The 14,072-nt window shown below is 44.0% G+C and overlaps 1 protein-coding gene across 1 annotated transcript; it reads left to right on the plus strand.

Annotated features, from left to right (window-relative positions):
- The first annotated feature begins 4,176 nt into the window (after positions 1 to 4,176).
- DAPL1 (death associated protein like 1) lies at positions 4,177 to 12,141 on the plus strand. The gene is made up of 4 exons (XM_056496578.1): positions 4,177 to 5,263; positions 9,187 to 9,274; positions 10,345 to 10,408; positions 11,874 to 12,141. Exons 1-4 carry the CDS (start codon positions 5,218 to 5,220, stop codon positions 11,991 to 11,993), a joined length of 318 nt encoding a protein of 105 aa, XP_056352553.1. The 5' UTR covers positions 4,177 to 5,217; the 3' UTR covers positions 11,994 to 12,141.
- The last annotated feature ends 1,931 nt before the right edge of the window (positions 12,142 to 14,072 follow it).

Below are 14,072 nucleotides of genomic sequence, written 5' to 3' on the forward strand. Positions count from 1 at the left end.
GGCTGTGTTTGGAACGGCCAAGAGCAACATTTCAGCTGTCACCATTAACTTGCCTGTCCTCATTCTGTGGCAGCACTCCCTGCAGCTTTAAATAATGTGTAGGAGTTGAAGTGACTTTCATATGGTTGGAACAGAAAGAAATGCATTGAACATAGAAAGAGAACCAAAAGCTCAGTATGACATATGTTCAGCAATGGAATGGGCAGGTATGTGTGATGGTATCTCTAAAGAAGCTCCTGCATTCTTCTTTTAAAACTCCAGAAAGCATTCCTGTTCTGATACTTGTCTTCACATCCCCCTGTGGAGCTTGCCTCAATGTGATTAATTCCTCAATTTTCTTTTTCCATTTCACTCTATTTTAAAAAAAAACTACATTCCACAAACAAGGGATAACTGTTGTCTTAATTGTTAGCATGAGCCATGTCACTGAAGCAACAGTGTGCAGTCACAGTCCACTCCTTGTCACACCAGCAGAAATGATAGTGCTGTATAAGGCACGGCAGGCGTCCCTTCTGGAGACTGCAGCTGCAGCATTTCTGCAGACTTCCAGAGGGCTGGCTCAGCCTGTCAGGGTCAGCTGGGCCACTGGCCAGTGCTAGTCCTGGAGCAGGCCAATGGTATCTCCTTAGTGCTTCAGGGCACCCCAGATATCAGTAAATACCTTTACGCTTACCGTTCTATTGAATGAAACATCACCTTCAGGTCTGTTCAACATTACAGGAATTCCAGGTAAAAGAGTAAGACAAGTAGCAGGATATGAAATGTGCTGGTTTTCAGCTAGCTCTCAAAGTCAGAAAGCTTGAGAAATGAACTATCTGCCTATTCATTGGCAAAAAAGCAATCGCACTCTCAGAAGGAACTGATCTCCCTTAGGAAAAAATTACAAAGGCCTCTGTCGCAGTGTGTTGCACCCTAATTCTTTAGAATTCATTCACTTATTCCACTGCCCAGCAATACTTTTTTAAACCTGGGCACTTAGGTGGATAAAACATGTGATGACAAAGGTATATCTTTTTAATCCTTCTGTGAAATAAAATAGATCTAATTACAATTAACCAGTAAGGTTCCTCTACTTAATGATGTTGCCCTTTACCTTCCAGAACCTTCCAGCCTGGAGACTCCTTTTTCTCCTGCAGTCTGAGAAGCAACTGGGATCCCAATCAGAACCAGGACGTGAACTTGTCAGATTTCCTATAAGAAACAGGCAAGATTTACAGACGTGAAGCCAGACTTATCCTCCAGATTTTGTCAAATATATACTATATGCACTAGTGAACAATTATACCAACACAAACCCCACTGAAAAGATGGCTGCCTTCACTTCTCCTTGCTTTAGACACATAAATGATCTCTCTAACATTATTAACTTTGTGCTGAACTACTGTAAAACAGAAAATAAAACCAAGAGTGAGGGAAATTAAAACACGTATTAATAAAAAATAAGCTCTATACCTGCCCTAGAATATTTGTTGTCTCCCTTGGGCCCCTGGAGCATCTAAAGCCACATTGACTCACCTGAAGAAGGTATTGCCTGTCAGTGAGCCTAAGAAAACAGCAGTAGTATTTTACCATTCAGATGCCAGATATAAAACCAGAATCAGTTTATATCAGTACCCACAATTTAGTAATTCTGGCATTTGAAAACAAGCAATACTGGACATAAGACAGAGAAGGGAAAATACTGCAGAGTCATGAGCAATAGATTTTAGCAACAGAGAGACTTCATTTAAAATATGACACATGAGGAAGGTATTCCATATGTCTGCATGCCAATTGCTTGTTTTAGATGTGGACTATGGTGTATAATTATGCTAATAGCTGTTAGCTGGATTGGAACAGACAGTCTGCTTGGGAACGTGGTGATTTTTGCTCCTGCCAAGTGACTTTTCAAATCTGCTAATAACCTGCCTGTAGGATGCAGATTATAAAGGAGAAATTGCCAGGAAATAGGAAGAGTTCCAGAATGCTGAAAGCACCACTCAGGAAAATTTTCTGTGACTATTGTCTCTTTATCACAAGTAAAATTCTGTGTCTGCCTCCAGGCTTTCCCACATGTTATGGAAAAAAACCACATTCTGAAAATACATAGAACCATTATAATGTAAACTCATTTTTAATTCAGTCATTCCCAAATTTCTGTCATTAAAATAAATCTATCCTCAGCATCAGATGAACATCTCTGAAGTTTGATATTTATGTGACTGGGAAATGGGACTGAGGATGGCAGGCAAACCAAGAGACTTCAACTGCACTATCCCATGGCCAGAGAAGGATTATTCTCTTGCTGGTTCTTCTCACCCAGACAAAGCAGTCTAATAATTTCCAACAGGTAAAAAGTCTAAATGAAAACAGAATAAAAGCCTAAATAAATGAACTCATTAAAAAAAATCAGGTTTACAGATCTAAGCTGGTGCTCTGGAATTGTTGAGGTAGTGCCAAGGGCTGCCTGTCAGGAATAAGGTGCTCCAACAAGTACTATGTAAATACGGTTTCAACTCGCAATAGCTGCTGGTTTAAAGATATAACAAGTGACAGAGGAAATGAAATAAAGAGGGTGGAAGAAAAAAATTTTAAAAATTATATATTATATTTAATACGGTAAGAAGTCAACAATGAACTTACAATTTCTTATTTAAACCAAGTTCCCTCCCATGCTTGTCCCAAGGATTCCTAGAACAGATGTCCAATGGCACTAAAGCTCACCATTATTAATGCTTTAGGCAGCACACCAAAACTGTACGACATGACTGCCTTATGTGGTAAGTAATGAAACTTCACCTCTCCGGTCTGTGCAGTAACAAACAGCTCAGGTAAACAAACTGAAAAATCAGTATTTCTCTGCTGAGGCAGAGGAACACATATCAAAACCCTTTACTGCTGGCCAAGTACTTCGTAGTTGGGTTCTTTTGTTCTCTCTCCTGCAGATCATTTTACCTGAAAGAATTTATTTCCCCAATCAAAATTGCCATCATCCACTTCAGGCTAAATGCTTATGGGCAGAGACATGCAGCAGTATCGACTTAAATATTTGCAAAGTAAGTTGCTTTTTTAGGGAGGAAATTGCTGCGTTTCAAAACTATTTCCTGCCTCATACATACAGAATTAAATATCAGAGAGATCTAGTTTAGACTGGTTCTTTCATTTTTTTCTGCTTTAAAGATCCAAGGCCACAGGAGTCACCCATAAGATGGTTGTTGTGCTATAAATACCTACTGGTTTCTTAGTCTATTTTCTCTTCCATTTTTTTTACTTCATTTCCCTCTTCTTCAGATTCCACTCAATCACATCCTATTTTTACCTTCCCTCTCTCCTTCTTTTTTTTTTTTTTTTTTAATTCATTGAGATACAATAATAAGACAATTACAAATAAATCACGAGAATAACAGGTTTTCTCTTCTTCCATGTTTTGCTTTCAGAATCCCTAAAAGAGCTAAGTTTTGTGATGAAATGCTTTAGCACAGCAAAGCAGAACATGTTTACAGCAATCTAGGAGAATCTTTTTCACGATGCATTATGGCTCCAACACTGCCTGCAGATCAGCCCGAGCCCACCGACAGGTCCAAGGAACTGACAGCATTTGTGATGATGTTTCCTCTTCCACAGCATAGTTTACAACATAGATGGTAAACATTGAAAGATAATTCCTTAATTATTTTTTGTCATGCTAAATACTGAAACTGTTGAGGAGTTTATACACTAAGTAACTCCAGATTAGCTGTATCTACTTTCAGTTGTGTTTCTACTATGTTGTGTAAAACGTCAATGTTTGCTAAGGTCAGGGTTTTTTTAAAAGAAGGTACATGGATGACAATGTTTTGTTAATCTCAAGTAGATACTATTGATTGAAGAGAGTAAGATTTACCTCACTAAATCAAGTTCTTTGAATCTTTAGTGATGTTTTTAATGTCCCTGCCTCTCACGCGGCTTCCCGCCCCTCACCCCTCCTCACTGCCTTCACCTTAAGTAATGTGTAGCAGTTGAACTGACTTTTCATATTGTTTGAACAGAAAGGAATGCATTGAACATGCCTCTCCTCGTCCCTCACACCGCCTCTCACATCGCTTCCCGCCCCTCACACCTCCCTCACACCGCTCCCCGCCTCTCTCACCTTCCCTCACACCGCTCCCCGCCTCACACCGCTCCCATACCCCCCACACCGCTCCCCGCTTCTCTCACCTTCCCTCACACCGCTCCTCATCTCACACCTTCCCTCACACCGCTCCTCCCCTCACACCGCTCCCCGCCTCTCACCTGCCCTGACACCCCTCCCCGCCCCTCACACTGCTCCCCGCCCTCACCTGCCCTTCACCGCTCCCGGCTCTCTCACCTGCCCTACACCGCTCCCGGCGCTCGCACCTGCCCTTCACACCACTCCCCGCCTCTCACACCGCTCCCCGCCTCTCTCACTTTCCCTCACATCGCTCCGCCCCTCACACCGCTCCTCGCCTCTCACTCCTTCCCTCACACCACCCCTCACACCGCTCCCCGCCTCTCACACCTTCCCTCACACCGCTCCCCGCCCCTCACACCGCTCCCCGCCTCTCACACCGCGCTCCCCGCCTCTCACACCGCCCCCCGCCTCTCACACCGCCCCCCGCCTCTCACACCGCCTCTCACACCGCTCCCCGCCTCTCTCACTTTCCCTCACATCGCTCCGCCCCTCACACCGCTCCTCGCCTCTCACTCCTTCCCTCACACCACCCCTCACACCGCTCCCCGCCTCTCACACCTTCCCTCACACCGCTCCCCGCCCCTCACACCGCTCCCCGCCTCTCACACCGCTCCCCGCCTCTCACACCGCCCCTCACACCGCCCCTCACACCGCTCCCCGCCTCTCACACTGCTCTCCGCCTCTCTCACCTTCCCTCACACCTCTCCCCGCCCTTCACACCGCCTCCCGGCTCTCTCACCTGCCCTCACACCGGTCCCCGCCCCTCACACCCCTCCCCGCCCTTCACACCGCCTCCCGGCTCTCTCACCTGCCCTACACCGCTCCCCGCTTCTCACACTGCTCTCCGCCTCTCTCACTTTCCCTCACATCGCTCCGCCTCTCGCACCGCTCCCCTCACACCGCTCCCCGCTCTCACGACCTCCCCCCAACCCGCCCTCTCGAAGCGCACAAGACGCTGCTGCTGGGCTCGGCGCGGGGTTTCCTGTGCGGTTCCGTGCTCCTGTACTGCCGTGCCCCGCTTGGTTCACGGCGCTCCCAGTCCCGCCATGGCGCTGAGAAGGAGTGTCCCGCCGGGCCGGCGCCCTCCCGCAGGTAGGGGCCGGAGACTCTCCCGGGTCGGCTGTGAGGGGGGGGGGGATCCCTCTCGGCGGGCTGTGAGGGGGGGGTCTCTGCCGGCGCGGCTGTGAGGGGGGGGGGTCTCTCCCGGCGGGCTGTGAGGGGGGGGGGTCTCTGCCGGCGCGGCTGTGAGGGGTGGGGGGGTCTCTCCCGGCGGGCTGTGAGGGGGGGGGTCTCTGCCGGCGCGGCTGTGAGGGGTGGGGGGGTCTCTGCCGGCGCGGCTGTGAGGGTGGAGGGGGTCTCTGCCGGCGCGGCTGTGAGGGGTGGAGGGGTCTCTGCCGGCGCGGCTGTGAGGGGTGGAGGGGGTCTCTGCCGGCGCGGCTGTGAGGGGTGGGGGGGGCTCTGCCGGCGCGGCTGTGAGGGGTGGGGGGGTCTCTGCCGGCGCGGCTGTGAGGGGTGGGGGGGTCTCTGCCGGCGCGGCTGTGAGGGGTGGGGGGGGGGGTCTCTGCCGGCGCGGCTGTGGGGGCTCTCTCGCCCCGCCGTCCCACACAGATGCAGCTCCTCACGCAGAGGAGCGGCCGAGTGGGACCGGGAATGGTGGAGGCGGCTCTGTGGGGCGCGGCCCGCTCGCCCCAGAAGGTCCCGCAGCCGCCCCATCACGGGTGGTCCCGCTCGGTCGGCGGGTGCGGGGCTGGCGCCGCTCGGTGATCGGGAGCGCGTTATTGATGGATAACGAGAGAAATGTGTGTCTGTGTTCAATGAAATATCTGTGTTTAATGTTATAGCCGTATGCCTCGCCTCTTGTAGTAACGTGAATTATTTACTTCCCCTCCACCAAGCCCCCCGCCCCGATAGCTCTCAGTAAGGAAGCCTTCGAGCCTGCTGTTCCAGCCGCCGCTATGCCTGTGTGGCTGCTGTAAGGATGTGGTGCCGGGATTTTAAAGATGTAGTAGCGCCTGCGTTTGTTGGGGGAGCGTGTAAATGCGTGCAGTGTGAGCAGCTGCTGGGCCATCCCGGGAGCAGTGCGGAGCTGTCTCTCAAACACACCGATGCGTGGGCTGGCACCCGCCTGTTCTGGGGCACACGCAGAGATGCGGCAGGCTCAGCCTTGGGAGCTGGAGGATAAATAGTCACTGCAAGGACAGTCACTGCAGGCTCAGCCTCTGAAATCTGAGGAACTGTCACTGCAAAGCTTTAAACCTTGGAAGCTGGGACTTCCCCTCGGTTTATTAGGAACAGTTAGTGCCTGAGGAGCACATACTTGTGTGTTTCCATGTACCCCTAAGAACTATTTTGTTTTCTTGAAAATATTTTTGTTTGGAGTTGTTTTTTGTTGTTGTTTGTTTGTTTGTTTTTGGGTTTTTTTTGCCATGCTTTTACATGAATTTAGGAAGTAAGTAAATTTTTTCAGCTTGTCTCTAGTCTATTCCTGGATGTGTGGCAGGGACAGTTGAGCTGTACCTACAAGGACCTTTAAAGCACTGCAGTCAGTGACCTGGAGCAGGTACTGCTCTTTCTGAGCTTGCATGATAGTGAGCTGCCACCTGTAGTCTTGCAAGTAAGTCTTGGTGAAGTCTGTGTGACTGCAGTGGAGAACAGCTTGGCAGAGAGATGGAGGTAGCAGAGCAAGTGGTTTCAACCATGCATTTAGTAACCAAAGTTCAGGTGGGCACCGTTATTCTGACCAGTATTCAGCCAAGCTGTCTTTATTTTCACTTGGGCTTGTTTTTGTGTTGTTTTCTTGTTTGGGTTGTTGTTGTTGTTTGTTTGGTTTTTGTTTTTTTTTTTTTTTAAGAGGGAAGCGTAAAAGGGAATGTGCCCCCTTTCTTGTTATAAAGGTACATGGTGTTTTAAAAATGGAAATTAGTAAATAGTTTGTCACTTAACTGTTAGATTACATGGCTAACAGGTCACCTATAAAAATCAAAAATTGAACTCTGTATTGAAAGTTTGACATACCTCTCTATTGCTTTGGAAAGCAAATTAAAATATTTCAGCTGCATCCATGTTTACCTCTTTCTCCACCATGGGTGTGTGAGCAGATGGGTCAGCTGTTCCCAGTGGCTAGTTTCAAGTCAGTGCAGAGATGGAAAGGAGGATGGGTTATGTTTAATCACTGTAGAAAACGTTGTTTTGTAGGCCTGTTGGTACTAGACACAATTTCAGATTGTCTATGTTTCAGTATCTCCTCCCATGCTGGGTATATCTCTCCTCCTTGTCTAGCTCTTCTTGTGCTTTGTATAAAGCCTGATAGTGTTAAAACGTCTGCCTCTACCTGGATCTCCTTGCCCTGCTAAATTAAAACTAAAGCAATGCTTGTATCTGGTAATTGCTAGTCCTGCACATGAGGGAAGGTCCTAAACCAAAAGTTGAAGGTCTAGGTTCAGTTACCTTCTTTTTTACCTTATTCCAAAATTTTAGTGGATTTCCTGTTTGTGGTTTGACTGGTTCCTAAAAAGACAAGAGCCTTACAATCTGTGGGAGAACACTTGGGGTGACTTGTATTGGTGTTCTGGGTGAACTTATATAAAGAGAAATCATGCCAAGAAGATCTCAGAAGGTGCTAGGGCTTTTTTTTTGTGTGGTCTGGTTTGTTGTTGATATTTGATTTGGGGTTTTTTACCCAAATGCTTTGTCATTCTAGTTTTGCCTCAAAGGTGCCTCAAAGACAAGGAAGAGTTTCACACTTTATGAGGGTATTTAGAATCTCAGTTCTCTTTAGAGGTAGATACTTGGAAACAAATTGAAACTTCCATTTCAGATACTTTTAATTTTGCAGTTAGGCTGCCAGAAGGATTAAGTTTGATCCAGGTCCCCAGCATATTTGCAGATGTAAGATGGCTGCACAAAGAATTTGCTGCTTATGCAGTATAATTAACTGTATGTATGTCATTTTAAAACAAGAAGAAAACCAAGTCTAGATATAGCATAACTGATATTGTAGTGCTGCTTTGGACATGACAGAGGGAGAATTTTTTGTTTCTAAAATTAAACCTGCAACCAGGAAATACAAGGTCAGGAGTCAGATTTGGTAGAGAATGGGTGTTAGTTACAGATGGATACAAATGCATTTCTCACGCTAGCTAGTTAAGTAATTCTAGAAACCTTTCCCCATTTCCTACTCTCTCCCACCCCCAAATTTAAATTCTAGCCTTGATTGTTCATGATCAGAGTAGGAGTCTTGCTGACAGGTGAAGCAACTTGTTCAATAAATAGGATGAGAAAAGCACACCAAGTTTGTTCTTCTTACTCACTGTTTTAAAACTTAAAATGCTCTCCTGAAGAGGGAGAAAGCATTTCTTTCAAGAGAATATTTTAGATTTCTTTTCATGTTCTTTGTTCAGAATTCAATTTTTTGGACATGCCTCAGAACTTAAATTGTTATTGTTAGGTCGCCTGTAGCTTAGTTAGTGCTAATTGGTTTTGTGATTGGCAGATATGTTAATAAAATATAATTAAACATGTTGGAACACAAGTGCAAGATGAGTGTACATCTAGTTCTTATCTTCATTATTAGATTTATTCTGGAATACCCTGAACTAATCATGAAAACCTTATTGCTGAAGTCACACCATTCAAAACCTGAAAGTGTTCAGATAGTGATTTGTTTTTCTTTTTGTTTTTAAAATACAAATCTGAGATGTAATAGTTTCTGGGGAAAAATGCATATCAACATACTAAGGTGTTATGGTTTAATACAGTGCCTGAAACCACTCTGATTTCTTGATTTATGGTATTTGGAAGTTGATTTGAGTCTGCCATGACACAGAATTTTGAAGCCTTTGCTCCATCTCTTTGGCTACTCTTGTGTATGCATGTGTACAAGTAAAACATAGAACTAAATACAAAGAGATGATTTCTGGTTAATGGTTATCTGGGCTAAAAGTATTCTCTTGTGTATGTAATCTGGTATGTAATTCTAGAGGTATTTTTACTTACATTTCACTCTCTTCTTGCAGCTAAGGCTGGAGGTATGAGAGTGTCTAAAAAGCAAGAAAACGGACCTGTTGAGAAAAACGCTAAACCTCCAGGAAAAGACAAGTCAAGGTATTACAATGCAGGATCTGTTCACCCCTGACCTGTAGTTCAAGCTCATAGATGATGATCTTTGAAAACAAAGAAAACTCTTATTCTACAAGTTTAGTTCTTAAATTAAGTTGTGCAATTTATAGATAAAACAATACTGATATTGAAATAAGTGTCAGCTTAAAAAACCCCAAAATCCAGCAACTTCAAAACCCAAGGGCAGTGCCTTGCAATGAAAGGTAAAGGCTGAATCTCATATCTATTGTCATGTTTTATGGAACAGTAATTAAAACAATGTATTACATACCTGTGCCTAAAAAAGGAATGGTCAAACAATTTCCAGTGAAGTAGGAATGACCTTTAGGCTGCTTAATTCTGAAGGAAATTAAACCCACATCAACTACCCCCAAAGAAGAGTCTTCTCTCCTGTATAGGCTATACTCCCTATTTCAATCAAACATCTAATTTGGCTTTTGCTGATTGCTACTTTATAAGGTTAATCAAGCTGGTTTGCCCCAAAAATGAAGGCATACCTCTATTTTTTATCAAGTAACATCAACCAGTTGATGTGGTTGCAAAACAAGTATTTTCCTGTATTTTCAAATATTTCTTCCTGTTGTTGAAGTACATTATTTCATATCCAAAGATTTGTTTATTTGTGGGATATTGGTAACATGGTGTTATTTATTGGAATATTGAGAAATTAATGGCATAATCTTGTGAAAAAGAAGTTCTTGCTTCAAAAGAAATTTTTTTGTAGATCAGGATGTAACTGCTCAGCTTCTGAGAAGTTATTTCACAGTGTCCAAAAAAAAAAAAAAAACATTTGGAGATATTAAAAGATATTTTATATATAGTTTTTTGTATATCTGAGTAAAACAGCCTGCCACACAGCTTTTCTGTTTTTCCATTCTGAAACAGCATGCCTTTTTTGATATTATGTAGTTTTTAATGTGATGAAAAGATTTCGCTCCAAACCCTAAATATATATTGCAAAATATTTTGTATTAAGTCTGGAAAATGAAAGTGGCAAGTGCTCAAGTGTTTCTGTGATGTGGAAATGCTAAATACTTTTTTCTTCTGCTTTGCAGTGCTCTTGTCAGTTTTGCAAGACCTCAGAACATGGGTGTCTTGGTAGCAGAAGCACTGAACAAAGTAAGTCTGGAAGAAAAGTCAGGGTTTCTTCATAAATCTAAACACGAAAAAGAGTTAAAAAGTGAAGTTTCCTTAAAGTGGTGTCTGGCAGTTGCAGTTGTTTCATCTGCCAGTAAATGTTCTTGGGATAACCTATTTCTGTAGTGGCTGTGTGGCTGAGCTGCTAGATGGCTAAAAAGTACCTGGCCTTCCCTCCTTACTCCGACTCCACTCCCAGTTACTGTGACATGCCCTGGGTAGTTGTGCACACCTGTGCAGAGAAGCACCGCCAGACAGGGAGGTGGGTCCTGCCTGTGGTGCATCAGCTTTAGTGAAATGCAGGGAAGAATTATCAGTGGCCTCTAGGTGTCTGACTGAGCTGGGAGTACAGTGCAGAGCAAAACCTTGTCTTCAATGCTTCATCCCACTGTGGAAATTACTCTGACCTCTGTGAGGGTCCAGAAATACAGAGCTGCTTGAGGGACTGGGTGGCATGGTAGGTGAAGGGCACCTGATGATCCCGTGTCCTGCCCTGGGACTGATCCCCACTGAATGATCACAGACAACAGGCACAGCATGTCCTACTTCTGCCCCATGTCTTGCTGTTTCATCTGAGGCCTGACATCACTCAGTCAGGCACCTTTTGGCTTCTCCTTTAGGAATACTACGGGATCCTGTACAATCCTGTATCCCACAGCTGCTAATGGACCCTTCTGTTTATTCTGCCCTGTGTCTCATTAGGCTGCTGGTGCAGACTCACATCTGCCCTTTGGAAGAGCTGATCTCACAAGCAGCTCTGTGGTTTGCAGGGTAATCCGAAGATCTGACAGTTACCATCTCTTTGTTACACACTTGCAGTCTTCAGAGTTCCTCATCCCTAGAGCTCAGCAAAACTTCGGTTGCATAATTGCAATACAAACCTTTTATCAACAGTTGCGCTCATAGCTTTAGCCAGTAAATCTTGAATTTTTGCTTAGGCTTTTTTAAGGAGAACAGATACAGCTCATCCTCTTTCTCTTCCACCTGTCCTCATCTCTTCTGTTCTGACCCACCATTTCCTTCTCCTGTTGGTTTCCAGAATCTTGTTTATGAAGTTTCCTCACTACTTTAGAATGTGATAGTTAGCTACTGTGATAATGATGATTTTGAACCTGGGAAAATAAGAATGTTTTAATTTACTGTTAACTCTGGCATACAGATTATTTGCTGTGTTTTCCTTATCTTGGAAGCTCGTTCTATGAACTACTAAACAAGGAAAAAAATTCCCAAAAATTCCTAAGGTAGTCAGACTAATATCACTTTAAAAACAGAAATTATAACTAAATATACCAAGTTACCATGAGTTCTGTGTATTGATCACTTGAACTTTTTGTGGATTTAGGTTGTACTGCTTCCTTTAAACTACTTTAATAGGATGAAATTTAGAGAATAGCTGAAAAATCTGTATTCTATTACAACTTTTTTTCTCCCCCCTTTAATGTTGCAGATGAGCCACAAAATCCATGCAGCAGCATTACAAGTGGCTCACCAAAAGCCACAGCCTACCTTGGAGAAGTTCATACTGCCTAAAAGAATTTACATTATTCAACAGCCACGGAAATGTTAAAATTATTTTTAAAGTACTTATGTTTACTTAAAAGTGATTTTCTATTCTATATAGCACTTAGCACACTGGTGAAGTGCTCAAAAACTGTGTGCCTTGTATCTTGCTGTCTTTCTGTGACTGACAATAAAATATAAGAAGAGTTACTAAATGTACTCAGGATTTATTACAATATCACGGCTTCTCTCTAACCTGGTGTTACTGGTATGTACTAATTACTCAATGCCAAAAAGTCTAAGATCCACTTACTGTGTGAGTTTTGAGTGAAGGAATGGAAACTGTCAGCCTTGTTGTTTTGGGTTTTTTTTAGTTTAATGGCAGCAAGCAAAGTTGATGTGAACTTGATTCTAAGATACCAGATCATGACTGAAAGATGTGGGGCTTCTTTCAATTGAGCCTGAGGTTTTCCTTGCTGAATGAATGCCTAAGGCTTACTGCATAAGTAATTCACAAAGTCCTGGGAAGGATTTCAGTGCAATGAAAGAAGCATTTTTTGCTTGCATTTCTTTCTGTAAGAAAACTCAGCTCCTCTGCAGGGATCCAGCAAGCAGGAAGAACTGAGTGGAAACAGTCTGAACCTATTTGGGGCTGGGTGGATAAATGAAGTACCTGACTTGGAGCTGAACCCTTGTCATAGGAGGGCAGGTAGCAGGGAGGAGCCAAGGTGCAGAGAATGCTGTGACTGGAGATTGGAGTTAGAATTGGTAGAATGGGGTATGAGACTTAGCACTTACTGGTAGTAGTAGGGCCAAGCTTAAAAATGGGGAGGAACAAGTGTAAATTCCAGTGCAGGCAATGTCCTTGAGCCATGACCTGCTTGCAGTGACAGCAGGGACAATAGAGAGAGCCAGAGGATAATACTGTCTTGCTGTTGGGAGTTGGTTGTGGAGCTCCACTGACTCAGAATTGAGTTCTGCTGTGACTGTTGTTTTACTTTAAGGTTGTGATTGCAGAAGAGTATTGTCCCAAAACTGGTTCTTTCACCCTTTTGGTGTGCAAGAAATTGATGCCCACAGAGAGTGGTTTATTTTTGATTTATTTACAGTTGTGTGCAGAAAGGGATGCTGGCTGGTGAATTGTCAGAGCTAGCAAACCAAGGCAGACACACCTATAGGTTACAGTCTCAGGCAGAGAGCAGATCTTACTTCACCCCATGATTAAGTTGCTATTAGCTTCTCCTCTGTTTCAGTCTCACGGTATATTGCCCCAAGAAGTCATGGTATGTGCTCAGTGAGCAGTGGTGGGCAGAGGGAGCTGAGCTAGGGATGTGCCTTTTGCTATTAAAATTGATTAAAATTGATACCACGAGGAAAGTTCATGGCAAGGGCAAGTTCTCACCACAGAAACAGACCTGGAGCTTTGTTGGCCCATCATATAAGGTCCTGAATAAGAAGGGTGTGATCTTTTTATTCGCTCCCTTTCAAGGACCTAGGACATCAATTTAGTTTTCTACATTCCTGTGACTGTTGCTCCCATTGCTTAACTGCTTTGTTCTCTGTCTTATTATTTGGAATTTTGCTCCTGTTATTCATCGGTTCCCCACTTGCATACTTACAATTCTTCTTATACCATACCATAAGTCTCACTTTGGAGCCAGCACTTATTTTCCTGAAAGGAATCACAGTGATGACAGGTAAGTCAATTGCTTCATGATTTCCCAAATGCAAATACATAGTGCTGCAATTAACACAAAACATAATAGGGTTAGCATTAGGAGAACAACACAGTAAAGCATCTCATTTAAACTCCCTGTAGTGGTGGTAAATGACCATCTGAAAAGTGTCCCATCATCCATGTGCTCTGTCGCACTTCATTTGTTCCAACCCTTGTGTGTTTTCCACACCACAATGGACAGTAATCAAGCTATTTTTATCCATTCTTCTGAGCTTGTTTTAGCAGTTGTTGCAGATCATCATGCTATAATAATTTTCTTTCTAAAGTGCGATTCATCCCAGCAGGGCTGAATCAGCCTATAGTAATCCTGCAATAGCTGATATGTGCAGCCTATCAGAATTTTTCCTTGGGTTGTTCCTTTCAAGAGAGGAACCCAACTATATCTATTCCAACCCCACCAATGTTATA

The sequence above is a fragment of the Oenanthe melanoleuca genome, chromosome 7, assembly GCF_029582105.1.
Source record: "Oenanthe melanoleuca isolate GR-GAL-2019-014 chromosome 7, OMel1.0, whole genome shotgun sequence".
Lineage (NCBI taxonomy): Eukaryota > Metazoa > Chordata > Aves > Passeriformes > Muscicapidae > Oenanthe > Oenanthe melanoleuca.

Bases quoted from the DNA above. Each gene is read 5' to 3' on its own strand.
- DAPL1 (XM_056496578.1), top strand. From the start codon at position 5,218: ATGGCGCTGAGAAGGAGTGTCCCGCCGGGCCGGCGCCCTCCCGCAG. The intron at 5,264-9,186 runs GTAGGGGCCGGA...CTCTTCTTGCAG, and splicing joins GGGCCGGCGCCCTCCCGCAG to CTAAGGCTGGAGGTATGAGA. The intron at 9,275-10,344 runs GTATTACAATGC...TCTGCTTTGCAG, and splicing joins CCAGGAAAAGACAAGTCAAG to TGCTCTTGTCAGTTTTGCAA.